Source organism: Pelobates fuscus, chromosome 5 (assembly GCF_036172605.1).
Source record: "Pelobates fuscus isolate aPelFus1 chromosome 5, aPelFus1.pri, whole genome shotgun sequence".
NCBI lineage: Eukaryota > Metazoa > Chordata > Amphibia > Anura > Pelobatidae > Pelobates > Pelobates fuscus.
The window spans coordinates 151,837,596-151,865,006 of NC_086321.1; the positions used below are offsets into that span (position 1 = coordinate 151,837,596).

The 27,411-nt window shown below is 39.5% G+C and overlaps 2 protein-coding genes across 2 annotated transcripts in view; both read left to right on the forward strand.

The window, feature by feature from the left end:
* The first annotated feature begins 17 nt into the window (after positions 1–17).
* LOC134612044 (solute carrier family 2, facilitated glucose transporter member 11-like) lies at positions 18–14,350 on the forward strand. The gene is made up of 12 exons (XM_063456424.1): positions 18–116; positions 589–687; positions 1,739–1,899; positions 2,037–2,161; positions 6,720–6,849; positions 7,711–7,859; positions 10,080–10,267; positions 11,221–11,331; positions 11,866–11,967; positions 12,076–12,151; positions 12,990–13,117; positions 13,922–14,350. Exons 1-12 carry the CDS (start codon positions 18–20, stop codon positions 14,099–14,101), a joined length of 1,548 nt encoding a protein of 515 aa, XP_063312494.1. The 3' UTR covers positions 14,102–14,350.
* A 1,900-nt stretch (positions 14,351–16,250) lies between these two features.
* The window catches only part of LOC134611013 (solute carrier family 2, facilitated glucose transporter member 9-like), a 55,548-nt gene continuing 44,387 nt past the window's right edge, over positions 16,251–27,411 (forward strand). Inside the window, exons 1-5 of the mRNA XM_063454498.1 lie at positions 16,251–16,321; positions 17,572–17,670; positions 18,593–18,753; positions 20,392–20,516; positions 25,073–25,202. Of these exons, the coding sequence (XP_063310568.1) occupies positions 16,298–16,321; positions 17,572–17,670; positions 18,593–18,753; positions 20,392–20,516; positions 25,073–25,202 (539 nt within the window). The 5' untranslated portion in view covers positions 16,251–16,297. The remainder of the gene's footprint in view (positions 16,322–17,571; positions 17,671–18,592; positions 18,754–20,391; positions 20,517–25,072; positions 25,203–27,411) is intronic.

Genomic DNA, 27,411 nt, shown 5'->3' on the forward strand with positions numbered 1-27,411 from the left:
ATGGGCTTGCTTGGGAAATGTATCATTGTATCAATGCATGCATTGAAGTCCTTGCTTCTCTGTATGATGCATTTCTTGCAAGCGTGCAATTAAAGAAGCCCACTGGTCTGCAGAAGGTGATTTACCATTTTTAGAAATTATTATTATTATTTGTGTTTGTGGTGTGTTGTTTATATAGTTTAAATGTTTTATATTCTCCAAAATGTGTATGAAATATTTATAAAGGGACTTTGAGTTGTATTCCCTAAACAGGTAATTATTGAGAATTAACAGGAGTATTGCAATTATTTGTAAAAAAAAAAAATAATAATAATAATAATAATAAAAAAAGCCAAATTGGAAAACTGACTCCAACAACCTAACTTTAAAAACTTACCCATTTTTCCAACTCACCTGTTTTGGTATAAATTTTGCAGAACCCTTAAATATACAGTTCTTTATCCTGTTTAGCAAATATATCCCTCGTGTTACAGGGACTCAATGTGACTTCCATTCATTTGTATCTGCCATGTGCAAAAATGTATATTTATCAAGGCTTAGGTTTTTTTTCCTGCTTTAATTTGTATCTGTTATATGCTTTGTTTTCAGGGGCTCACTCTGAATCTTGCTTTATTAACACTGATTCTGGGTACTGGGGGTACCTTCCAGTATGGGTTACACATCTCACTCATCAATGCTCCGGCCAAAGTAAGTTATTCTTTTTGTCTATCTTTGTTTAAAATGATCTAAAGCACCTCTTTTTCCCCCCTTACAATAGTCAAATTGGACAATTTCTCTAAGGCATCTACATTTTAACTTTTTTTGGATCTATATTTTAATTTTAAAAAAAAATTAAAAACATAATATATATATATATATTATTTTAAAGTGTACAAAATATTAAATAAATGTGAGAGCTTACACAACAATATCACACCAAGGCCTATATGTACTATTCTCATCTAAAAAGAGATTGTGTGTTTGTGTTCCCACTTCAGTGTGTTTGTGTGCATGTATGCTTTTTTTGCTAGTGGCCTCACAGTATTATTTGGATATGTGATTTTAGTCAGTACACAGCTATTTTTATATATTGCAAGGATGAATCATTTATTTAAAAAAAAATCATCTTAAAGGACCACTCTAGTGCCAGGAAAGCATACTCGTTTTCCTGGCACTAGAGTGCCCTCAGGGACCCCCTCCCGCCCGGCTCTGGAAAGGGGAAAAGGGTTAAAACTTACCTTTTTCCAGCGCTGGGCGGGGAGCTCTCCTCCTCCTCTCCGCGTCCGTTCCTCCCCGTCGGCTGAATGCGCACGTGCGGCAAGAGCTGCGCGCGCATTCAGCCGGTCACATAGGAAAGCATTCATAATGCTTTCCTATGGACGCTTGCGTGCTCTCACTGTGATTTTCACAGTGAGAATCACGCAAGCGCCTCTAGCGGCTGTCAGTGAGACAGCCACTAGAGGAAATAGGGGAAGGCTTAACTAATTGATAAACATAGCAGTTTCTCTGAAACTGCTATGTTTATAAAACAATTAGTTAACCCTAGCTGGACCTGGCGCCCAGACCACTTCATTAAGCTGAAGTGGTCTGGGTGCCTAGAGTGGTCCTTTAATAGTGATATATTGACTTTTGACAGCAAAATGTTTCATAGTCTTACATAACATGCCTTTAAATGTTGGAGTGAGCTGCACACATTGTCAAATGTTTTCTATATATACACTATATGATTTTTATTGTTTTATTGACTTCCTCATTCCAGTATATTCAAACATTCATCAATGGCACCTGGCAACATCGTTACGGATCATCCCTTCAGCCGGACACAGTCTTACTGTTGTGGTCCTTCATTGTGTCTGTGTATAGCATTGGAGGCTTGCTAGGGGCTCTGGCAGTTGGACACCTCTCAGTCACATTTGGAAGGTATTTACTTATTATGTGTTGAAGTGTAGGGTAGTAATGTGATCCATGACATGTATAACACCATCATTTGTGTGCTTGGCTGGATGTGAGCTAGAAGATATGTATTCTTTTCTAATGCTTTCATTCTTTTCTTTTAGAAAAAAGACTCAGCTTTACAACAACTTGGCTGCTCTGCTGGGTGCTCTTCTGATGGGAATGAGCCAGACTGCCCATTCTTTTGAGATGATTATATTAGGACGATTGTGTTATGGCATAAATGCAGGTACACCATTAAGAACATATTTTACATTGCGTTGAGGGGTACGCTAATGGTTTAAATTCTTCAGTCCTTGGAGTTGTAAATGCACCCTACAGTAAAAAATGCACTTCCAATTTGCATATGAAAAGCTTACTGTGTGTTTACATAGTATGGTAAGTGTGTCAACACTATCTATTTCATAGTATAATATGCACATAAAACTAAAACAGATATGTCCTGAACAAGCTCTTTAACATGTAATTGTTCTCTGTGGTGTACTCTGATGCCTCAATTAACTACATGCAAATTTAAAAAGACACAAAAGCCCTTTCTAATAATTGTTTGGCAGCCCTGTGTTTCAGCTTTTAGGAATCACATTTACATTGAATGCAACTGATTTTTTTTACAATATCTAAAAGGGGGGCATTTAAACTACAACAGCTTAATTGTAAGCCAGTGCTAGGGATTTATGCCAGTTCTGCAGACTAGACTCATCCAAATTTCATCTATGCAATCGTTTCAATAAAGACAGTTCAGACGAACCAAAATGGCACGAAAATACACCTAATAGTGTAGACTGATGCACCGATAAGTGCATTTTTGTGCCATTTGGATCACAAATCAAGTGAAAAGAAGTAACCAATATGGGGAAAAAGGAGAAGCAGTAAAAAAAAAAAATCCATGTTTATGTATTATATATTTATTAAATAAATAATATATAATATATAAATATATCAATACTGTTGTTTTTTTTTTTTTACTCCTCCTTTTTTTCCCACTTTGGTTACTTCTCACCTGATCTATGAATAAAATCAGGTATTGGCTGTCCCCTAACCCTCAATCATCTTTTTTAGCATCAACCATTCATTTCTTGTGTAATTTATTTAGTAATCAGCTGACTCGCTGATCGCCCAAAATTCAGATGAATCAAGGGGTGGAGCTAAGCGGTTGACTGTGCATGTTTCATGGGCTCCATACTTTGGCCCTTTCAACCAAAATATATATTGATTCCCGAGCCTGGAAACTGCAGAAATCACACACCAGACCAAAAGAGCAGACAAGCCAAGACCGTGTATGCATATCGGAGATTTGTTGCAACGGGCTCATGGCGCTTTTGGGCCCAAGATGGCCGCAGACCTCGAGGACTTCTCCAGCTCCTTTGAGGATCTGTCCCTAGACAGTAGGAGCCTAGGGTTGCACACCCATGCAGCCGGCTTCAGTCTCTGAGAGGGGAGACTCTTCCCCGGTGACAGCGGGGATTCTGAAAGAGATGTCCTCAAAAAAAACCTCCAGTCAGATGTAGCCCAACTCTGCTCCGACCTGACGGGCCTGGTAGGCTGCCTGGAAGGGGTCGAAACCGCCGCAGAGAAGCAAGCTGTTTCGATGGCAGAGCTTCAGCTGGAAGTACAAGCACTAAAAAGACAGCAGGCACTCACCGACCAGCGCTTTGCCAACCTATAGAATACACGCCGCCGAATAAAATTAAAGCTATGGGGTATACAGGAGGAAACTCCTGTGGCGGAACTCCCACACGTACAGAGACGGATGGTGGGGGTTCTGCTGGCACCCAAACAGGCCAAGAACCTCACCTTCAATGGGGTCTTCTGAATCCCAAAAGCCTGATGGGCGCCGACATTAGCACCTAGGGACTTAGTGGTGCGATTCCTCAATATGGCCGATAAGATGGCGGTCCAGGCTGCACTTAGGGTAGAGCCCCGTTCATATTCGAAAACATGACACTTGGATTCTACCAGGATCTCTCTGGAGAAACTCTAATATGGCGCATATCTATGCAGCCCTTTACTGCTCTACTCTGAGCCAACAGCCTGCAATACTGATGACGCTTGCCACAGTCCCTACATATTCAGCAAGAATATGAGATACCACCCATGTGGTACACGACCTGCAAGAAGCAAAGAGGCTCTTGGGAACCTTGGGTCTACTAGAGGACTCAATGCTACAACTTGGACACTGTGGGATTGCAGAGGACCCCAGATGGGATCCAGCGAACGTCCAATCGTTCACACCACGAATGGCCCTCTCGGACACTTATGCCATTGTCACCACCTGAGGCCAGAGCCCTCTCGCCCTTTGCCTCCAAGACCCCCACAGCGCAGATTATATTTTCTACTTGGTTTGAAGTTTATCTATGTGTATGTTTACTTTGCTTATGTTTATTTAACAATAAGAGTATAGGTGTGATTGCTTATTTTTACACAAAGATGCTTTCAAATGATTTGGAAATACCCACGCATCACTTTAAAAAACAGATAGAACCTCCCTCCACCACCCCCTTTCATTTAATTAGTTGAACAGCACAATCTAGTGAAACATGGGGGCATTAATCTTAAGCGTACTCTAAAACCGCGGCCAGGGCTTTTGCACCCATGAACACCTCCAGCACAGAATAGCCAACTGGCTGAATTTACCCCGAGCAGTCTGATCTTTAATCAGCCCAGCCACTCTCTCATCTGTCCTCCTAATTACAGACCCGACAATTTTCTACAAGCTAGCCTTAGCGCCTCACTTTGCTCATAAAAAAGCTGACACTACTCCAATATATGGTGCCACAGAGCAACACTCCTTAGGAGAAACTCGCATAAGGCAGGTACCTAAGTTGCCCAACAAGATGTGTCGCAAACAACCCACGGGTTAAATTTATAGACAACTGTATTAGTATATATACCTGCTGGTCCACCGCTGTATGTCTTGCCTCAGACTCCACACACTCGTGGGAAAAGCATAAAGCAACACCATATAAAAATGTAGTGCTTTACAAATGCCACTTAAATGTTAACATCTGTACACTATGTCGCTTGTATATGCTGTTGGGGCATTACAGGCCTGTTTTGTTTATTCATGCACTGAAAGAAGAAAGAATTTAAAAAAAATAAAAAATTCAGATGAATCACGATGAATCGTGAAACGGAGTGCAAAAATCTAGTGCAGTTTAGATCTAAGCTATGAAACTTAAAGGGAATCTATTGTGTTAGGAATACAAATCTGTATATCTTACACTATAGTGCCTTCTGGTCCCCCACCCCCTCTTGCCCCTCCTCCGGGGCATAAGGGGATAAAAATCCTTTATTTACTCTGGTAGACAGCCATTAGAGGCACTTTAAGGTTCTCATAAATTGCAGGACTAAGTGGGACAAGGACATTGCACCCAGACCGTTTTAATGAAATTAAGTATTCTGGGTACCTGTAGTGTTCAATTTGAGGTTTACCCTTTTTCAGGGAAAGTGGTTTGGGGTTAGTAAACATCTCTTGAATTATCTTCTTTTAGTCTGCCATTGTCTAAAATGTTGTTAGTAGTCAGTGAAGGAGGGTCCATAAGGACAGATGGGGCAGAGCTTCCGTCGCAATTTTTGTTGCAAAAAATCTAAAATCTAATCCCTGGCATTTTATGGGCTTTTGATAAGTGTGTTAGAGAAAGCATGTGTCTGTTGTGATTATATCTGCAGTTTTCATTTTCCACTTTATTGATGACTAGAGATGCAGTTGGTTTTTAACACGGCACAGCATCTTATGGGGTTATTTTGGTAGAGACCAACGGGGCAGGGGCGCAGTGCCCACCACCATCTTTAAACTTTACCAGCTGCCACTCTAAGACAAAAGATGTTACAAAACATGTTACTTTAATACTCGTTTCCATCTTAGAAAAATATAATGTTACATGCTAAATTTATTTACCTTTATTTAACTGTCACATTAGAAAGAGTTCATGAATACATGTTACATGATCTCTGGATCTGCCGTAGAGAGAAGCTAAGTTATGCAATGGCTTTTTTACAATCAAGTATATATTTATTTATTGAGAGAGAGACTTAATATAATATATATATATATATATATATAGAATGTAACTGCAATGTGCAGCTTTCTACTTACTAATATCAGAAGCCCTAAGTAATTGTGCATGAGAGCATTTCTGGGAAACTCCCACCCTACCTGAGCAGAATGCTCTCCCCAGCTGTTCCCACCTCCTATAACATCTGATCCAGAACTAACACGATATTTAGTTCAAAAATAAAGTGGCTCGATCCTCCTTTTCCTACAGAGCACAGCGATTCTGGAATAACCTCAGGGACACAGTCAAATCTTCATTCAATCTAAAATCTTTTAAGAGATCTATGGCAATATACCTCAACACAGAATGCACCTGTCATGGTCAAATATACTTATTACCTGTTATGTATTAAATTTATATATATGTGTGTGTGTGTGTGTGTGTGTGTGTGTATTGTTTGTATATTGTATTTGTAATATTGAATCCTATTGTATCAATGCAATGTTTTGTGTACCCAGGACATACTTGAAAACGAGAGAAATCTCAATGTATCCATCCTGGTAAAATATTTTAAATGTCATGTCCTTATAAAGCAGGTGCGAAATGAAATAAATACAAACTGATTTGCTGCAGGTGCATATAGTTTGAGATAAAAATTAGTTAATAATCATATTGCAGGGATCATTTGAGACATGTATTGTTGTTGTCTTGTAGTTAGAATGAAAATCTGGTGACTGGTGTATTGATTTATAATCTGCTCTATAAGTCACTTCATGTCTTCATGTTTTTCAGGTGTTAGTCTGAATCTACATACAATGTACATAGGGGAGTGTGCCCCCCAGAGACTACGTGGGATGATAACTGTAACTGTGTCTTTCTTTATCGCTTTTGGAAAATTGATGGGTTTCGTCATAGGACTCAGGTAGTTGAAAATAGACCTCCTTATTGTATCCCATACAGATAAAGTCAGCTCGTATCCTTTCAGACTGTGTATCTCCCTCTCCATCTTTGTGATTTACTAAGGCATTACTCACGTTAGAATGAAATGGCCAAACCAAGTAAACATTGTTGTGCTGGAGAATTATTCAAATTAATCTGTTTTGGCGTAAGATTTAAAATTCCCCCATCATCTTGGCTATTATGCTAACATATAGGAATTCATAGAATATTATATTACATTTTTTAATACTAGCTACTTTTTGCTTATAGTAAGGGCAGTTAAGCTTTGAAATTATTGGGTAAATACGATTATTTTGGCTCATTTAGTCAATACATTTTAAATGGTGAAAATATGAGAATAAACTAAGAGGTTAATATACCAAAGATATCATGGGCAATGATGATAAACAACAAACATTCCAATTTACCTCCCAATGTAGTAGTTTAGTATTTTCTCTTTTTATTTACAATGTTTTATGGGGTTTTTTTTGGTTTGGGTTTCTTTTAAGTTTTTTTTTAACAAAAATATATTTGTTGTGAGAAAAAAGCGGTATATGATCATGGGAGTTCAATTTTTTTTTTGTTTATTTTCCCCCTTTGAAATCCTGTTTTTGGCTAAGTTTAGACAACCCTGTTTTAGACTGTACATACTACAAAAAAATCACTAGCATTTCAATATGACAACAATAAAGAACACATTGGTTGGTCCACTTGTTTTTTTTATTTATTTATTTGTTGTTCTATATGACAAGATAAGTGGTGCTTTTTTTCTTTATCTTCTGTTCTTTGTAAAGCAGGTCCATGACTCTGTATTCTGTCAGTTTACATTCTATTTTCATTTTAGGGAATTCATGGGCTCAGAGGAACTATGGCCTTATCTTATGGCAGTTAGTGCTATCCCTGCACTCATTCAGTTAGCAACACTGCCCTTCTTCCCTGAATCTCCACGTTACCTCCTTATTGATAAAGGCGATACGGATGGTTGTCTGAAAGGTAAGAGATTATACCTTTAAACATATTGCTTGTGTTTCGTATATATACTTGTATGCCAGGCCCTCTGTTTGGCTTAGGCAGGCAAGGCACTTGCCTGGTGAGCTATGCTTTGCATGGCCCTGGTGGTGTGAACACCATGGCTAAGTAGCTCTCACACTGGCATGTCTGGGCAGGCCTTAACTGCTGTCTGCCCGGCAACTAGACATGGCAATACTGTTGATTTACAGTTAGGAAAGCTGCCTGCCACGTATTAATACCGAGGAAGATATTGAGTGCCAAGATGCATGTTTATATGCCACCTGCGCTTTTATAATGGGCAACATGCTGGGGTGTAGAAGGAGAAAAACTATACTGCCCAGTTCCCAGCAATATGATGGCTGCGTAACATTGAAACATGCGTTAGGGGAAAAGAATACCATATCGAGGGTGTACAAAAAAAAAATAAAAAAGCCTAAAAAATCCTCAATATTATTTTTCCATAATATACACTTCACTGTTCTGTCATATATTTCAGTATAATACAAACATTGAGAGTTGGCTTTCTCAGATAAGGCAAGTTTATAATAGATTAAGAGCTATACAGTACTTGTTTTGCACATGCTATTTAGGAGGACATTAAAATACATCTTTTTTGTTGTTGTTACTGTTAAATTTAATCCTTAAAGTTGCTCTGTCACCCCCATATCAAAAATGAGTTTGACTGTGTCAGAATCTCACTGTTTTTCATGTTATGTGTGGACTAATGCTTTTTTTTTTAATTCTTTATTTTTGTTGTGCAGGGAGTTACATGGTAGCGACATACGCCACATCAGCGTGTTAAGAGATGTACTGGAGTTTGACAGTGGCATGAGGAATTGCACATTTTTTGTATTTTTAAGCATAGCTAAACGGTGAACTTAGCAATAGTAAAATAAAGTAAAGTAGGACGGTCAACGTTTAACAGTTCTAGATTAATTATATTAATGACATGAGTATAACAAGAATTTACATACATGCTAGCGTGTTTTCCACAAGTTAATACAAGAGATGACATTTGTGTGTTGTTTGGGTATTAAAGGCACAGTAACAAGATTTGCTGATTATTTCTGCCTGCTGAGTATGTTAAAGCATTAAAACGTTAAAACGATATGGTGCAACATAGCGACAAATGTTAACATATTATATGAATGCAAGTTTTTTCTTGGGATTGGATTGTCCGTCCATGCCTTTCACGATCACACCAGGTCTAGTCCCGGATCAGCCGACCCCGCATATGGGCCATTTGGGATAGACAGTCTCTGTAACTGGGGAGGGCCAGGGTTCCTCTTTGGCTTGTTCGTGTGCGGCATTAGGCTGTACTGGGGCTTGGTAGGTTGCTGTGTTCCCCGATTGCATAGTATAGGCTGGCTGGTTGAGGGTGCTGTGTCTAGGTGCTTTGCCGGGGCTTTGTGGCTGCCTGGCTGTCCCGCTCTTATTTGCATGTGAGCGGTGGCATGCACCCAATTTGCTCCGTACCTTCGTCCGCCGCCGTTGTTGCCGGTGCTGTTTGGTCTGCTTGTCCTCCCCGAAGGCCCGCAGTGGGGCTCCGTAGTGGCGTCGGCGGGTGTCAGGACGGAGCCATGAGGAGACCATCTTAGCCGCTTGAAGGTACAGCACCCCTCTATCGCATAGTATAATATAGAACTTCGAGCAAAGTCGGTCCAGTGCTTCTAGGTGCTGCGAGTGTGGGTAGCTGTCTGTGTGCTTTTTCACTGGCCCTTGTTGGGCGGCCATTTTAGGCATGCTCAGACACCCTCCGTTTCAGTCAACTGTTTAGCTGAATTTATCTGCTTCAATCTGTGCCCGCTTTTCTGATAGGGACCGGGATGACCCCCACCGGTCCAGAGGGGGGGGGGTAGGAGACCGGTATTGACTCTCGGGGTTCCGGCGTCGAGGAGAGCGGCCGCCTCTCCCCGGCATCCACTCCCGCAGGCCGCAAGTCGTGTGTCGGGCCCCAGGCTCCGACAGGCTCAGGAAAAGGTTCCTCTGGTGCTGTGGTGCACCCCCGTCTCGGGTGGCGCACCCCGATGGGTGTACGAGCTCTGTGGCCGCCGGTATCGGCGTTATTGCTGACCGCCCGGCGGGAGCTCTTTCCCCGCACGTCCGTGCTGCTTGGCGGTCAGACTCCGCCCCCCTGGACTAATGCTTTTAGCTGTCTTTGAAAATGAGCATGCTGAGAAAACAATATGGTGTTTTTTTCAGCTATGCAGCAATTGTGGGGTCCAGGAGACCACAGTCGGGAGGTGAAAGAAATGTTAAAGGAGAAGATGGCAATGGAAGGAAACCAGATAAAAGGCATGAAGGATCTCCTGTCCGATCGCGCTGTACGGTGGCAAATGATCATGATGGTGCTAACCTGTGGGGGAATACAGCTCATCGGGATCAATGCGGTAACTTTCAAGTATTTTTTCCCCTCCTAATTAAAAGATCTTTAAGACCAGTTATGCAATTCATATAGATTGATTTTTATCAATTGAGAAGAGAGTCCTATATGTACCATGCGTACTTTTGAATTTTAAGGAAATATATGGTGTAAAAAGGACCAACAATTTTACATAAAAAAAAATATATTTAAAAAAATAATATAAAAGTTACATGCTTAAAAGTTTCTTTTGATGCACTGTTTACTGGGTTTGCTTGCAGCTGAAGGAAGGTTCTCTTATCCAATAGGGGTTTATGAGATACGCAATTTATTTCCAAGAGCAGTTCATTTCTTCTATGGCTGCATTTAGTGTACTCCTAGCCTTGTTGAACCAGGCCATGTGCAAAAATAATCACAGCTGCAGACTTTGTCAAAGTTGTACATGCGACATGTGTGTGCCGCACGCACTAATTGGACAAAATCAATCAAAACCGCTCAGAACTGAATATTTTGTCAACTTGACAACTCTGAGGGGTTATTTTAGAGCTGCAGCTATCTATGTAAGTAAGAATTTCTTTATTATTTTGAAACTGAAAGTTAGCTCAGGGTGTTTTATGTACCATCACTTTTGCAATTATGCAAAGTTCTGATGTTGTTTGCAGAGTTATTCACTAGATTCTAAATTTTTACATGTTAAATCCATATAAAAAATTGCTTTTTTGCCTTAGTTTTGGCATTTTTGAAAATTCCAAGTTCAGTGAATAACTGTGCTAGAGTGATCGTTTAATTTTACTTAATATGATTGCAGAGTCCTTCACTGTCTTGACTACATAACTAATGGCAACCAAAGACTTACAGAAAACATATTTTTATGTATGCATACTAGGGAGATCCATGAGAATGATGGATCCAAAACCAGGGCTTCATATTTCTGATGTGTAACCTCCTCTGCTAATCTCCACACTTTTCTGCCACTTCCAGGTTTATTTCTATGCATATGACATTTTCCAGAATGCAGGTATACGAGAAAGTCAGATTCCTTATGTGTCCTTGGGCATCGGCTTAACTGAAATTCTCACAACAATACTGTGTGTAAGTATCTGTCATGGTGTCATCTTCTCATTTATCTTCTTTGCAATAAGCGACTCAGTTTAAGTATGTGCTTTGAACCATTTGTCTCCACAGTCTTTAATATTCCAAAATCATTTATAGAAAAAAAATGTTTTTGTTTTTTATTATTGCACTATTATACTCAAATGCTTAACAACTGAAAGGAAGGAAACGCAGTTCTGTTTACCCCTTGACAACATTTAACATGGATTTTCCTATTCCCAGTTTAATAAACCTAGATGTTAAAATGAATCTGTCAGTATTTCTATATTTAGTCTATACTTCTGTTGGCAATGACCGTTTTGGATGGTCGCTGCAAGGAATGACAGTCTCTGTGTAGCTGATTAAGAGTAAAGGTTAGATAGGAAAGAAAAATGATATACACTTATTCTGGGGACATAGATTTTGCATTGATTGTATTTTCATAAACTTTGTGTTCCTGTTCTGTTTATAACTGATTATTTATCTCACCTGCATGTAACTGCTTCTCCTGGGCTCCCTCCTTGTGCTGTGTAGGGGTCTATCATTGACTGTCTTGGCAGGAGGGTCCTACTGTGGATGAATTATGGGGTCTTGGCATTGACCCTTGCTTTGCTTACTACAACTCTCTCACTGCAGGTAATTATCATATGAACTGTGTTATCAGTTATGTGCTGCCTGTTTACTATAGAGAAAGGAATGTTTTTTAGTCATCACGCTTAATCTCTATACCTTTTACACCCACAGGACAATTATAGTTGGCTCCCTTATGTATCTTCCATGCTTATCTTCATATTCACACTCAGCTATGGTTTGGGACCTGGTAAGTACCTGAAAATATTTAATTTTACTTTTTCGGGGCGTAGGGCACCCTCTCTAGAAGTAATTGTACCAGGAGTCCACTGGCATTGTCCCACAAAAAGTAGTCAAACCATTTTTGAACGGTTTAGCAGGTACTTTGGTCCTTATATTTGCTATAACTAAAGCAGAGTCTGCATCACATTCGGCTATAATTGGATTAAATTATTTGGCTTAAAGTGTAACCTGATTGTCTCACCCAATGAAATTTGTCAAAACAAGGATGGGATTGATGACACTAATGCGGAATAGAAACTTCACCATTTTTGCTTTTGCTAAATCATGTTCCCAGGGGACTATTTACTCTGAAATAATGACATAGCACTCCTGCCAACATGACCACTACAGTTGGCTGCGGTTTCCAAACAGTTTCCAAGACTCTAGTTTAGACGCATTCTCATTGTCCTGCTCGTTTGAATTGCCCCAGTTTCCTCCATATAGTATTATGTGATGGCACTACCTAGTGTCATTCTGTTCACTTGTTGCAGTAGGATTTACAAGGGAACAATAGTATAGATCTTCTTTACTCTAGTCTAGACCAGTATTTAATGTATCCATAAAGAGAGCAAGGCAGATGGGCACTTTGTAACCTGAGTCCAACGTCCCAGGCTTCAGTTTCTGATCAGTGAAAAATTAATAGAAACAATAGAACAACATAGCAATATTTACACATTAGTATAAGTTTCCTTTTCAGTGACACAAAATGTAATCATTAAAATGTCTATAAAATCTGGCATTTGGTGCCTAAGCATTAATATCAGGCTTATACATGTAATTAAATATGCGTATGTCTCTTTGTTTAGGTGGAGTCTCTTGTGTCCTTGCCACTGAGTTGTTTATTCAATCATACAGACCAGCCGCATACAGCCTAATTGGAATAATGAACTGGGTTGGGTTGTTCGTCCTGGCACTGGTTTTCCCTTTCATCGAGGTGAGTCTTGGACTCTTCACAGTGTGAGAGGAAGCAGAGTTATACGAAGTATAAGTACATATGCCTGCTACTCTGGGAGCTGTCAGTAATGACCAGCAGGCCGCACTATGTGAGATGTTTGTGAAACAGGTATTGGATTCTTTCAATCAGTACTGCCTGCATAGAATAGGGCAGCACTAATCAGGGGTGGATTTGAATCTAGCGTCCCTCTATGCACAGGATTACTGGCTCTTTTCATCTCCTGTATGTCACTGCATATTGGTCCTGGAAAATGTAGAACTTCAGATATTAGTGAGAAAATAATTAAATGTGAGAAAGTCATTGAAAATTGCTATGATTTAACTTTTACATTTGTCTTCTATCTTAGACACCGTAGGTGAAGTTAGCTAGGTTATACCACCAGGTGGTATCTACAGGGTTAAATAAAAAAAAAATCATAAAAGTGAATCTGCAGTGTATTTAATATTTTACACCTAAATAGGTGAACTGCAAGCATTACTGACTTGGGTAAATCTCCAAGTTCCGCTATTGTGACCTAAAATTTTAAATTCACTTTGAATTGACACTTTACTGAATAACCCTGTAAATATTTTTTTAAAGACCAGTATTCCTCATAATAAACTGGGATATCTGTATTCCTATGATTATTTTTTGAAGGTTCTAAATTTAGTGTGAAACAATGGTGGTTACATACTTCTAGAGGACTGCATATTAAGCAACAGATTCTGATCCTGAATTCACCAAACCTGTAGTGTCCCAGAAGTTTTGCTTATCTGTTATACTTTTTTGTTCTTGTTTTCACAGGAAGCATTGGGGCCCTTCTGCTTTATTTTCTTCTTACTTTACTGCTTTTTCATGACTGTGTTCACGCTCCTGATGTTGCCAGAGACCAAGGATAAAAGCATCATTGAGATTCTGGAATCCTTTAACCACCTCAACATAAGGGAGAAGAATCACATTCCTGTCTATGACACTCAACTTTAAGATTACAGAGTGTTCCCATGCTTGTGCAACATAGCAGTTGAACAGTAAAACAGGAGTTTATAAACTATTGTACAGATGCCTTTTTATAATGTAAAAATTCACAGGTGTCACAATGTAGGGTAGGGGTATTTTATTGAAGATTAAAGGACAAACAGATACAACGTTTCGGCCTTTAGGTCTTAATCATGTAAAGGCCGAAACGTTGTATCTTTTGGCCTTTGATCTTCAATAAAATACCTCTACCTTCACCCTCACCCTCTACCTTCACATTGTGACGCCTGTGGACGTCTATTTTTATGCTATTCCTTGTGGACGGTGAATCACCCTCCACAGGACTTCAAAGTACTTTTTACTTGTGTGCAGTACTCCTAGGACTTTATACATTGCCTTTTATATTGTAATGCAGAGACTGTATTTTAAATCTTGGACTGCCAAGTCTTGGAGCAACTGTTTTAAGTACTAGATTATGTGTTATTTTGAGTGTGTTTGCTAATGGGAATTTGTCATGATATTTATAAAATTTTGTGGGGGTTTTTGTCAATCATTTTTTTTATTGAGATGTTAGAACATAGCATCTGACTTTATAAAACTTTGTTCACTTAATCTATCCCAAACGTTCTAAAATACATGTTTAGTTTGTAAAGTATGAATATTGTATTTTTATATAAACATATCCCACCAAACCTACTGTGTCTTTTATCTGATTACAAAAAAATGAGGAAACAACGTATGGAAACAAGCATTTGATTCTACAGTTATTTTACCCATTTCTAAAGGTTTTAGGTGTATTTGTGTCTCTTGTATTCTTTGCACTCTACTGGAGCTTATGTAACTCGGTCCATCTTCCCAACAGTATGGTTTATTTGTCTGCTGAAGACTAACACCAATCAGAAAGCGTGACTACCTGTTTATTTATATGGATTTGGAAAATCACATTAGTAGGAGGACAAGTCACATTATGCTATTGCATCAAAAAGAAATCAACCCCGCTTCATAACATAAGGTTTTACATATTAAACAAACTACAGTGAAATAAACTTAAAATAGTATAGGACATTAGAGAACTGTCCCTTTAATTCATGTTATTACTGTTTGGTTATTTACTACTACAATGGTCAGAGTACTACGGATTCTAGAAAAAAAAAATTGGCATGGAAAAATATGTACAGGTCAGACATGATGAGAATTTACCTCCATGATAGTGATATCTGACTGTAAAATCCAATCAAATATTTGAAACCAAATATTTTAAACTGGTTTTATGACTAAGAAGGAGACTGCACTATACCTTAATGATACCAATTCATAATAGTGATCCAGGTACCTTCACATTGTGTAACACTCAATGGACAGCATCAGTTGACGTCAGTGACTATAACCATCAATAAGATTACATTATTTAAGATCATAGAGTGTCCCTTTAATGAGGACAATCGACATGTACGATTTGCCGTTAGTGAATTATGTTGCTCTTTGAAAAACATTTGTAAAGAATAAAAATTAGTGAAAAATGCAATAAACTTTTTACTGACATTAGTGCATTAACCCATTAGTGTGTAATTTCACTTTGTTCATAATATACTTTCACCTTGCTCAATCCCTGAATTGTAGATATGGCGAGTACTGCCTACATGCTGCTCAAACACTTTATTTCTTGCACTGATGAGTCTTTTGAATCAGTCCTTTTGTACTAAGCTCCCATATTGTAATCAATTGCATAGAAGGACCACCACAGTTTGTTATGTATGTGCTCCTCAGGGCTCCATGCTCAGTAACCTGGGCCTCCCAGCCCTAACTCAGTTTGCCCTGGACTTGCCATGGACTGTTATTATGGTCCAGGAGTGCAAGCTTTTACTGACCCTCCGCTATCCCCACACAAATACTAAATGTTTACTCAGTTTGCAAGAAATTATGTTAATCTAGGATGCTCAAATATTAGAAAGCTCCCAATGTCACTAAAAAGTTCCATCCAGTTCAACACTTTACTTTTTAAATGTACTAATGGTTCATCTGAGAGTTCTATTTTTCAGCATAGCATGCACTGCCCACTGGCAGAGTTATCTGGAGCCACATAAATGGTCACTATTCCAAATCAAACAGTACCATGAGTTGTTAGACCTTTGCTCTGCTCTTCTCATTACAGGTTAGTGGAATTTAGGATACATGTCTCTGTAGTTGTTCATCTGTCTCTTCTACATGGCAGGGCTTTTTGCAGAACTGGTAAGCGCAAAGGATTCTTCCTTACCTCTTTCCCTCCCTTTCTTCCCTCCCTCCCTCCCTACTTCTCTCCCTCCTTCCCTCCCTTCCTTGCCGCTTTTCTTCCCTCCTTCCCTCCCTTCCCGCTTTTCTTCCCTCCTTCTATCCCATATTTTAATGCATGCTAAATCTGGAACCTGCCATTAATAAGATTGCCATAATTTTTATAACGATAAAAAAAAAAAAAATGCCCGTATTAAAATAAAATTGCACATATTAAAATTATTTGACAAATCCTATCTAATAGTTTCATTAAAAAGTGGTTTAGATTAAATCAAAGTAAAAATAAGAATATGGGTTTGTTAGTTTTCAACACATAGGTTTTTCTTTAACACCTTCCTTTTTAAGGGATTAAATAGTCATCCGGTACTCTATATTTATGCATTGTATTTTGGGAGTAAATAGCAGCTTGTGTTTGCTATGTGTTAGAAAAGTATCATACCTGCCAGCATTTCAAATGGATAACGAGGGCACCCTAATTTTAGGGGTTTGACTGTGGGTGAGGACAGAGGCAGGGCTCTTATAAAACAAATGTAAGTGGGTCACTAAAAACAATGTATGCAAATAAAATTTAATTTAGAGCAAGCACAGTGTGTCTTATTTTTCACACATGTATTCGAGTTAAAGGAACCTTAGTGATTACTTCTTTGAGGCTCTGTTATACACTCAAACATACAAACATACAAACATACAAGCAATATGGAGCTCCTAGAAAAGATGGACATTAGAATAGGAGAGGCACAGAAAGACTGGATCAAAATAAGGACTGTCACTCCTAATTTGGAGGTTTTCAATATGTACAATCTCCTCGGTATTGGGTTCTTGTAAGATCACTGAGGAAGGAGTGGAGGGCTGTAGGGAGTGAGTAGATATTACATAAGGTGTTTTCATGTTTCTTTAAGTACCAATCCATATGGAATCTCTGCTTGCCCAGGTCTGCATTTAAAGAATATTTTAAGTTTAATGGAAATATGAGGGAGACAGAGAACATCTGCATGATTTCCCATATATAACATCTCGTATGCATAATTTAACTAGCAGGTTTGACAATCTTTGCCTCTTGGATCCAGGAAAAGAATTCTTAATTATCACACAAGGGAGTGAATCCTTGACAAATGAGTTGTTGTGGGACTATTTTCCCAAGTACGAAGTTCATCCAAAGTAGGAGCAATGCCCTTTAGTTTTCTTCCTCTTGACACTATCTTCCTAATCAGGTTCAACATTGGCGGATAATTCCATTGATTGTTGTGCTTGGGATTGGTACTGGAATTCCTTTTGGCTTTCAAATATCAGTCACAAGTTCCTCTTCACCTGTAAGTAGAACCTATTAATCTTATAAGTCATATTCTAGACATCTACCATAAAATCCAAGTCAGAATTGTATTAAGAATTGGTTAGCCCAAAAACATAAAATAAATAAATTAAATGGATACACTTGTCATAAAACTGCACATACATATATGATTGTAAAAATTATGGGCAGGGTTTGGGTGATGGAAAACACATTTTTAGACCTAGTCATCCAGTGCTCCTCGCTATTTTGTTACGTGGAACATTTTTTATTGATGTAATCCAGGTACGCTGATTGAGGAACTTGCTTAGGTTTTCATTTAAACAAAAAATATATACCTGATTAACAGTGCTAAACTTGCCGTTCTCAGGTGCATTTTTGAACATTTTTGCACAGTAAAGTATAGTGAACGCTCTACCGATATGGGTTAGTTTAGTGAGGCATCCAGTCATGAAAAATAAGGGGGCTAGACGAGAAATACCTGTATCCCAATCAGGCACATAACAATCATAGAATTGAATAAATCCCAAGCACACCAAAAGTAATTGGTACTGACCTAGAGAGGTGAGATTCCCCCTAAGGCCAAGTGCCGAAACGTTGGGGTTTATGTAGTCTCCCGTTCTAGAGTCAGTATACCCTGTATCTGTTGGTATAGGGGTTTATATGGTTAAGCACGTTATTGTCATTAATGGAGTTATGTATATATTTGCATGTTTTTTGCATTTTTGTTTTGCACATAAGCACTTTGTTGATATGCATTCATTAAATAAATAAAACGGTATTATGTGCAATTACTTTTGGTGTCCTTGGGATTTATTAAATTCTAGCATTTTTGTCAATTCATAAATATAGTGAATAACTTTGTCTTTTGAATATTAAGTAAAAATGGACCATATGCTTCTCTATATCACCCAGACTTGCTAGTTCTCCCGATTTCTTTGCAGTTTGTCATTGAATTTATTAACCAGACATGGATAAGAAGATATGGATCCACTGTGTCTCAGTCAACTGTCACCTTACTATGGTCCACCGCAGTATCTATATACAGTATCGGGGGGCTGCTGGGGGCCCTGCTATCTGGGTGCCTCACAGGAAGATTTGGGAAGTGAGTGAATTGTTTTACCTATAACATTTTTAACAAACATTTTGGCCAAGCTAACTGAGTAACAAATTGCATGGCCGCAGGGCAATGTGCTGCTGAAGTAGAAGTAGTGGATGAATAGCAGAGTATGTTACACTTTTTGGGGTGTCGATTACTGTGTGTGTTAAAGTAAAAAACGATCGGGTGAGGGTAGCCAAAGAGTTGGAGGCTGATAGGTATGGAAAAAATAAACTGAAGGGGGAGAAGCGAAAATCACATATAAAACACGAGTATTATTAAACAGTAGTAGCAAATCCCATTTTAAAATAGCAATTAAAGTATTTAAAGGAACTCTATAAGGTCAGGAACACAAACATGTCTTCCTGACCATATAGTGTTAAAAACACCATCTAGCTCCCCCTGCCCCCTTATCAGTCTAAATATAGTCAAATATTAACTTTATTCCAGTCTGCTGCTACTGGCTCTACCCCTGATCTGCCTGCTTGGTTGACATAATCAGAAGTGGTGATCTCAGCCAATAACAATTATTTCCCATAGTCCCACTGTCAAGGAGGCAGAACAGGGGCAGAGTCAGCACAAGTCAAACACAGCCCTGGTCAATCAGCATCTCTTCATAGAGATGCATTGTATCAATGCATCTCTACCGTATGAGGAAAATTCAGTGTCTCCATGCATCTATGCACTTTATTGGGGAAAATAAATGTTCTGATATTCTCCCTTGCTATATCTTCCTTGTTACTCTCTAATACTATTCTCCTAAAGTTGGTAAATAACTATAGAAAAAAAAATATCTGTATGCCTCCCAGCTAAACAACATTAAAGACATTAAAGGGAAACGCCAGTGCCAGGAAAACAATCCGTTTTCCTGGCACTGCAGGTCCCCTCTCCCTCCCACCCCCCAATCCCCGGTTGCTAAAAAGGGTGGAAAAAAAAGGGTAACTTACCTGAGGCCGCGACGATGTCCCACGTCACTGCTTCTTCCTCCGCGCCGCTCCTCCCTCTGATTGCGTCGGCTGGTGGGCGAGACTGATCCCGCCAACCGGCCGGGGAGACCTAATGCGCATGCAATTTCAATGCTTTCCTATGGGGAAATGAGCGACGCTGGAGGTCCTCACACAGCGTGAGGACGTCCAGCGACGCTCTAGCACAGGTTTCCTGTGCTAGAAACCAGGAAGTGCCCTCTAGTGGCTGTCTAGTAGACAGCCACTAGAGGTGGAGTTAACCCTGCAAGGTAATTATTGCAGTTTATAAAAAACTGCAATATTTACACTTGCAGGGTTAGGAGTAGTGGGAGTTGGCTCCCAGACCACTCCAATGGGCAGAAGTGGTCTGGGTGCCTGGAGTGTCCCTTTAAAGCAGAAAGACATGACAGTTCAGACATGACAGGACATTCAATGTAACATAACTGCTACTGCTAAGCTGTTGCTTAAAATATTCCTTTAAAGTTGTTCACCAACCACCAAACTAGGATAATCCAGGAAATACACCAAAAATAGGTGTTTATTTATATGTGCTCAATACAAACTAATTCATATAAATGTTGTAGTACACATAATCTTTTATTTTAAATGATAACACCGTTTTCCTGAGTAATTAGCAGACTATGAAACACATTGTTCATGATGTGCATGTCTCTCCTAGAAAACGATGTCAGATATTTACTAACCTGGTTGGAATCACAGCTGCTGCATGCCTTGGGTTCAGCAAGACGATTCAATCTTACGAGATGATTCTGATTGGAAGATTCCTCTGTGGCTTTAGTACAGGTAAACTCTGTCATTACTTTATTAAAATCTGGGATTTATATCCCCTTATTGACAAACTTATAGATTTATAAACTTTAAAGATGTAATGATTGGTGTAACTTCACTTCCCACAGCTTTCAGTAGCCTTTAGAATGATATTTCCGGGCTAGCTAATGTTAATGTTTGTGATTATTCATTAATTGCCTAAAAGAACTAAACTGACACGTTTAGCCAATAAATGAAGAAACAGGATCAGCACTGTTCCTGCAAAGATGCCATTTAGCTGGCCTTATGTCAGGACATACTTGAAAAACCCAGGAGGTACTTGGAAATGAGAGACATCTCAATGTATCTTTCCTGGTAAAATATTTTATAAATAAATAAATAAATGTCAGGATTCCCCCACATTATTTTCTCTCTGATCGGCATTTACCCGTATGACTTCCGGGTTCTCGTCGATCCAACTCCGCCCATGTGTCTGACGTCACGCACTTCCCCGTCAAAAGGAAGCCGTGGCCGCATTCACATGGCTCAATCAATTTGTTGCCCAATTGTTGCTAATTGCCGACGGAGCTTCTTCTATTGATCATCCATGTACCGAAAAAGTCAGCTTGCATTTAAGCTTTTTTTGCTTAAAGAGGTTTCTCCTGACATCAGCAGGCTGTAGTGGTTATGATGCTTGGAGAAACCTCTTTAAGCAAAGATAGCTTAAATGCAAGCTGACTTTTTCGGTTGTTTTGGTCTTAAAGGGTTACTGTAACCATTTTTAAAAGATACATTTTTTTTTCATTTTTTTTTATTATTTTTGAGTGCAGAGATGATGACAAGCTTAATCGGAGACACGTTTAGTATACAATATGATTGCAAACAATTGGTATATATAGTCAAGAGGTGCTGCACTTTTTTTTTTTTTTTGTCGAGTAGGAACACAAATTAAACAAGAAGTATTGCAAGATAAATACGTAGTTATAGTTGTGTTGTGTAACATGCTAACTTAGATGTTTAAGATTTTTTGTAAGGAGATGAAGTCGTGTTCAACATTAGTTTGATTAGTAGCGGGTAGTATCTGTTGATCTTGGCTTATTCCGAGGCATTCACAGTGAGACATACATATATCCTGGTACTTAATGGTGGACAGCTAATTGCGGGTCTAACCCAGGTTAAACCGGTTGCGAGAGGTTAATAAAACTGGTGTAGGCTTGAGTGCTGTAAGATGAGGGAATTTGCGTTATAACTACAGTAGAGAGTCATACATTCAATTAGGCTTGTATGTGGCTAAAGCATAATGTGTCTGGGCAGGTTACTCTTGGGCTTATATAGCACTGTAGTCTGGAGCTGCAGTGAGATGACCACATTAAAGCAGTGCTGGGACATTGAAACAGTGTATGAAGATAACGATAAAACTTATTGCTGGTCTGTCAGCATTATCCCCCTAGGAGACCTCCTTGGGGTGGTAGAGAAAGGCATTATTAATTGAGAGCCGAAAAATAGTATGTCGGCTATCAGGACTGCTGGGATAATCAACTGAAAAGAAAAATAAAGATAATAGGAAACAATCATAGCTTAAAAGAAAAACAATATTTGGTCATTAGTCCCAGTGAGTTTCACTTGTCAGCTCAGCTTAGCCTATGCCCTCGAGGGGCAGAGCATAGTCCAGTCTTTGAGAAAGATGTCTTGCGCTTCCAGGTTTCAGAGTGGGTTGTAGGGGAAAGCCACTCACCGGGGTCGATGCCTCCACCCCTACCTCTGGCGCGTCGACTGGTCTAAGGTTTGAAAATGCCCGCTCGTGTGGCGCCCGCTGCTGATGCGGAGTATGCCTCTTTACTCGCCGCCATTTTGGGGCCTTCCTCGGTGCTGGGGCCTTGGGCTGCTGCTGCAGGGTTGTATTCCGCTTGAGAGGGGAGTGTTTTGTCGGCTGCTGCGATGCTTTTCGGTGCGTCGGTTGTTGCTTCGGGATGGTTTCCCTGTTGGCTTTCTGCCCAGGCGGACCATGTGTGTGCAGGCTGGATGCTGGGTGTGCAGCTGTGCCTGACGGGGTCCCATGTACCCCTTCTCCCGATTGCCTTCGTCCGCTCCTCTTTCCCCCAGTCACCTGTGCTGAGCGTAGTTCCAGCTGCTCCCAGAATCGGGTGAAGATCCCGTCGAGGTGTAGCAGCATGCGATCAATCGTGGCGCAGCCGTCTGGCTTGGCCTGCCTCGTGTCGCTTGTGGAAGGTGTATCCACCATTTTGGAGGAGGAATGCCGTGTGACAGCCTCTCGCAGTTTTGGCTGCCCGTTGTCCATAAGGTGAGTGCCTGTGCTGAAGAATGTGGACCGGGATGACCCGCCGGTTCGGGGGGGGGGTGTTGCTTAGGGTGCCCACCTTCTGCTTGAGATCCCGGAGAGCGGCCGCCTCTCCCGGACTCAACCCTTGGTAGGCCGCAAGCCTCGTTTGGTCGGTCCGGTGTGGTAGAAGTTCAGGAGAGGTACCGGCTGGCGCAGCAGCCTCCCCCTGGTTGAATATTTATAAGCTGCGGCCCGTAGGTGCCAATTTCTGGGTAAAACACCCCGTTTTTCGTCCCCAGACGTGGGAGCTTGTGCTGAACACGTCTGGGCTGCTTGGCTGCCAGGCTCCGTCCCCAAAAGATACATTTTTTAACGTACTATTCCCTATTGGGCCTTCATGGCTAGGTCCCACCTTTTTTAAAAACTGCAAAAAAGGTTTTAAACTTATCCGTAATTCAGCGCTGATCTCCACTCCTTCATCCAATGTCATCCTTGCACTACCAAGGTCCAATGAAATGCTTTTCATGGAGAAGCATTTGACTGGACTGTTTTGCTGGTTCAGAGCGCAGTTGTCTTTTAGAGTCGCGGAGGGAGTGGGGAGAGGGTTTTTTTTTTTTTAAGTGATTTCACCCGTGGAGGAAGACAGAGGAAGAGTAGAGAGCAAGCTTCTCCTTGCAGGCACACTGCCTGCAAGAGAGAAGATCATTACATTTGTGGCCAGCGAGTGGTGAGCACTGACGACAGATGTCATTTTTGCACAGAATTTATATTAAGCAACAAGTCACATGTGACCATGGTGCAATTAGTCCCTAGCACAAAAATGATTATATCTCAGAAACGCTGCACAATCTTCTTCACTGAAGTTGTCATGGTGGTTTAAATTTGAAATTCACTTTAAATTTCTTTCTTAATTTCTTAAAATTCTCACATAAGTGAATGGGCCTGTTTTGCCTATTGAAAATTGAAGGGAACTAGTGCAGCTAAAGGAAAGATTGGAAAACACCATATGTGTAGTATTTTTGTAGTTAAAGCCCTTATACAAAAAGGAATGTATTCCTGTCCTGTTGGGTATCTAAGATTAATAATGGTATCCAAACACAAACTGTCAAACTGGGTGAAGAAGACGTAGGGGAATAAGAAAAAAAAAAAAAGAAAGTGAAAAAGTATCCGCTACACTTGGGTTTAATGTCCATCCCAACTGGAATACTGCTTTAGACTTTTTTTTTATGCATTTTTTTACCATGTGCCGACCCAACAATTGCGTTTTGCTTTTAATATGCACTTAGTAAATTAGTTTAAACTGCATTAATATACCAAAAATATGTGTTCTGTTAGATTCCATCTGTATAGAAATTTCCTTTATGCTACCTTTTTGGTTTTGGTGAAATTGCAAAACTAAATTTTAGATCTGGCCATCTTATTTAAAAAAATAAAAATAAAAAAAAAATGGAATTTTGATTCTGGGTGAATATTTAAATTTTAGGAAGCCATGAATTTTTAAAAACTTTTGGAGGGAGACATGATTTTTTAAATTGCTTTAAAATTGAGAGATTTTAAAAACAAATCTTTATTTAAGAGACATAATACATCAAATACATAACATTAAAAAAAAAAACAATATCGTGTACTCAAGTTCAAAGTTCAATTTTTGAAAACAAAAGAGAGAAATTTTAAAAAAGCAACAAAAAAAAAAGCAGTACACTTTATGAAACAGGATGGATGAGAGTGACACATATAAAGCAATTTGAAACACTGCACAAAAGAGGCACTAGTAAAATGCAGTGCACAAAATATGCAAAAGTGTAAGCAATTGACTCAATAACAACAACAGAAAAATAAACCAATAAGGGAAGGAGAGAGAAGTACACTGCGAGAGGAGAGCCATAGGGATTACGTTTTTTGGTACGTGAGCAAAGTTCCTCTAACTCAAGCAGTAAGTTGGTTCATTAGTGGACTATCATCAGTTTTGGCATTGGCCTCATGTAAAGAGAGCATCCCTTGCTTAGCCTATTTGTTGCTAATATTGGGCTGGAGTAATTCTATCATAGGGTTTTCGGGAATGGCGAGAGAAACCCTCTAATGACCAGGATAATAAAAAGAAATGTAGGATTTAGGTCAGTCTTTGAAAAAGCTTTATCAGTAAACCTTTAACTTGACATCAGAATTTGACAACTTCAGGGACACGCCATCACATTTTTATGTAAGTGCCCCTATGCCTGCAGACCCACTAATAAATCTTTTTTTAAAAAAATTTTTATGATAACCATTTTTTCTTACTTTTAATAAATATCTCCCCTTTTGCTTCTGCTAGGTCTTGCAACTAATATTTATATACAATACCTGGGAGAGATTTCCCCAAGAAACCTTCGAGGCTTCACAAACACCTCGGGTCCTTTGTTTGTCACCAGTGGGAAGCTCTGGGGCCAACTTGTTGGACTCAGGTAAAGAATAACCTCTATTGCAGGTTGGGCTTGAGAAACTGTTCAGGGATTTCTAGCAAGGTTGTACAAGTATAACTTTTTTTTCTGTCCTTTAAGATTTAGGTCATTTAATTGCAGATGGGTATTTTGGATACCAACAAGAGCTAGGATGGTGCGGATCTTTCTCTCTGACAGTCTGCTAACAATCGCCTTTAATAAGGTCATTGCTATCACTTGTGCTTTAATTGCCCCAGCTAGATCTTCTAGATATCATTGAACTTCAATCAGTTTGATTCAATAGCCTACTAAAATAGGACTAAATCATATTTTTTTATTTTATTTAGGTTTTACATTAAAACTTGTAACATTGCTTACAGTTCCAAAATAGGTGCAGTTCAAGAGAGCAAATACATACAGTAGAGAATATGAGTTAACAATATTATTTAACATAATGTTACAATAAACTCTGAATTACAATGAGTGCATCTGTGAGGTTGCCAGGTATTTATACATTCCTTATAACAAGCAAATGTTTTGGTTTGTTATTTTGTCCTGTTAACTCTTGTAGCATTGTAATGTGGGGAGGGAGAGTAGGGGTAGGGTTTAAACTTGGATGACGTACAGTGGTGTGGGAGTTGGGAGTAAGGAAGATTATGGCATTAGTTGGTTGTAATCATGAATGATATGATCTGTGAAGTATACCACTATCCGTGGTATCTGTTACTGTGAGGGGTGAAGTTTGTTGTTCTTCCTGGATTCTATGCTTACTGTCGTTGGCTAGGGTTCAAGCTTCAGTGGTTTCGTTTCATGTCATAGTAGTAGGCAGTGGTGTATCCTGGTTTTGTGCTGCCCTAGGCAGGACAAAACTCAGGCGCCCCACCCTTCCCCCCGCGCCACCCCCACCCAACCTTTCCCCCCGCCCCGCATTCTAAATACACACACACACACACACTCGCTAACAGAAACACACACACACTAACAGACACACTCACACTCACTAACAGACAAACACACTCACTAACAGACACACACTCACTCACTAGCAGACAAAAACTAGCAGACATAACATAAACAAAGATTAGACGGAATATCTTACATATAAATAACAGTAGAAATTCAGATGGTGTGAGTATCGTTCCTATAACAGGATAAAAAACAAAGGGAACAAATAATAGGGCAGTATCGTTGGTACTGACAGGGGCAATTGTATTATTCCCAATGGGATCCCAATGAATTTGCACTCACAAACAAGGAGCCAATCAATATCCGGCTCAGATCATCAGCTTTGTGGGGTATCAGAGGTCCCACTCCCTCCTTTGTGTGTGCAGGGTCTTCCTTTGGTTGCAATCACAGGCATGCAGTAGTAGTAATTAAAGTGCTTTATTCCATAAAGTGCACAAGTATAATAAAAATAAATAAAAACCTTACAGTCTGTACTGGTTAGTCTTGGATAGGGTAGCAATACGCGTTTCGCCTCTCTAGGAGGCTTCCTCAGTTGCTGGACTTTTTATTAAAATCAAATTTTAAAATGGAACAAGTGAATTTTATACTAGAAGGTATTTTATTAATTTTAACAAATAATTTTTTTTGGTTCGAGGGAGATATGTATCTGCAGGTCTGTGGAACGGCGATGGGCACCAAGTTTGCTCCCAGTTACGCTAATTTGTTCATGGCCTTTTGGGAAGAGACACATGTGACCCAGGGTCATGACTGGGTAGCAAACTTGGTGTCCTATTGCCGTTTCATAGACGACATTTTCTTTATTTGGAAAGGCAACAGAGACCAACTGGAGGATTTCATCAAATACTTAAACTCCAACGATTGGGGAATTCATTTAACTAGCACATACAGTGAGGAGGAGATCCATTTCCTAGATCTCAACATTAACATCCAAGATTCAAATATAATTACCAAGAACCATTTTAAACCTGTAGATGCGAATGGATATATTGATAGAAACAGTTGCCACCATCATCCATGGCTTGAAAACGCACCAAAAAGCCAGTTCCTAAGAATACGACGGAACTGCAAGAATGACACAGATTATACAGAACAAGTTAATGATATAAAGCAACAATTTCAGGAAAAAGGATACGACACACTAGCCTTGGAAAGAGACATAGAAGAAGTAAAAGGGAAACCAAGGAGGGAACTAATAAAATATAAACCTAAAAGGGAAGCCCTTAATAAGAATGAAATACCATTTATCTGTAACTATAATGGGCAAAAC

What these genes read in the sequence shown, in the direction of transcription:
- LOC134612044 (XM_063456424.1), top strand. Translation starts at nt 18, where the DNA reads ATGTATCATTGTATCAATGCATGCATTGAAGTCCTTGCTTCTCTGTAT. An exon ending in CTCTCAGTCACATTTGGAAG is followed by an intron (nt 1,900 to 2,036) that starts GTATTTACTTAT and finishes CTTTTCTTTTAG; the next exon opens with AAAAAAGACTCAGCTTTACA. An exon ending in CTACAACTCTCTCACTGCAG is followed by an intron (nt 11,968 to 12,075) that starts GTAATTATCATA and finishes TTACACCCACAG; the next exon opens with GACAATTATAGTTGGCTCCC.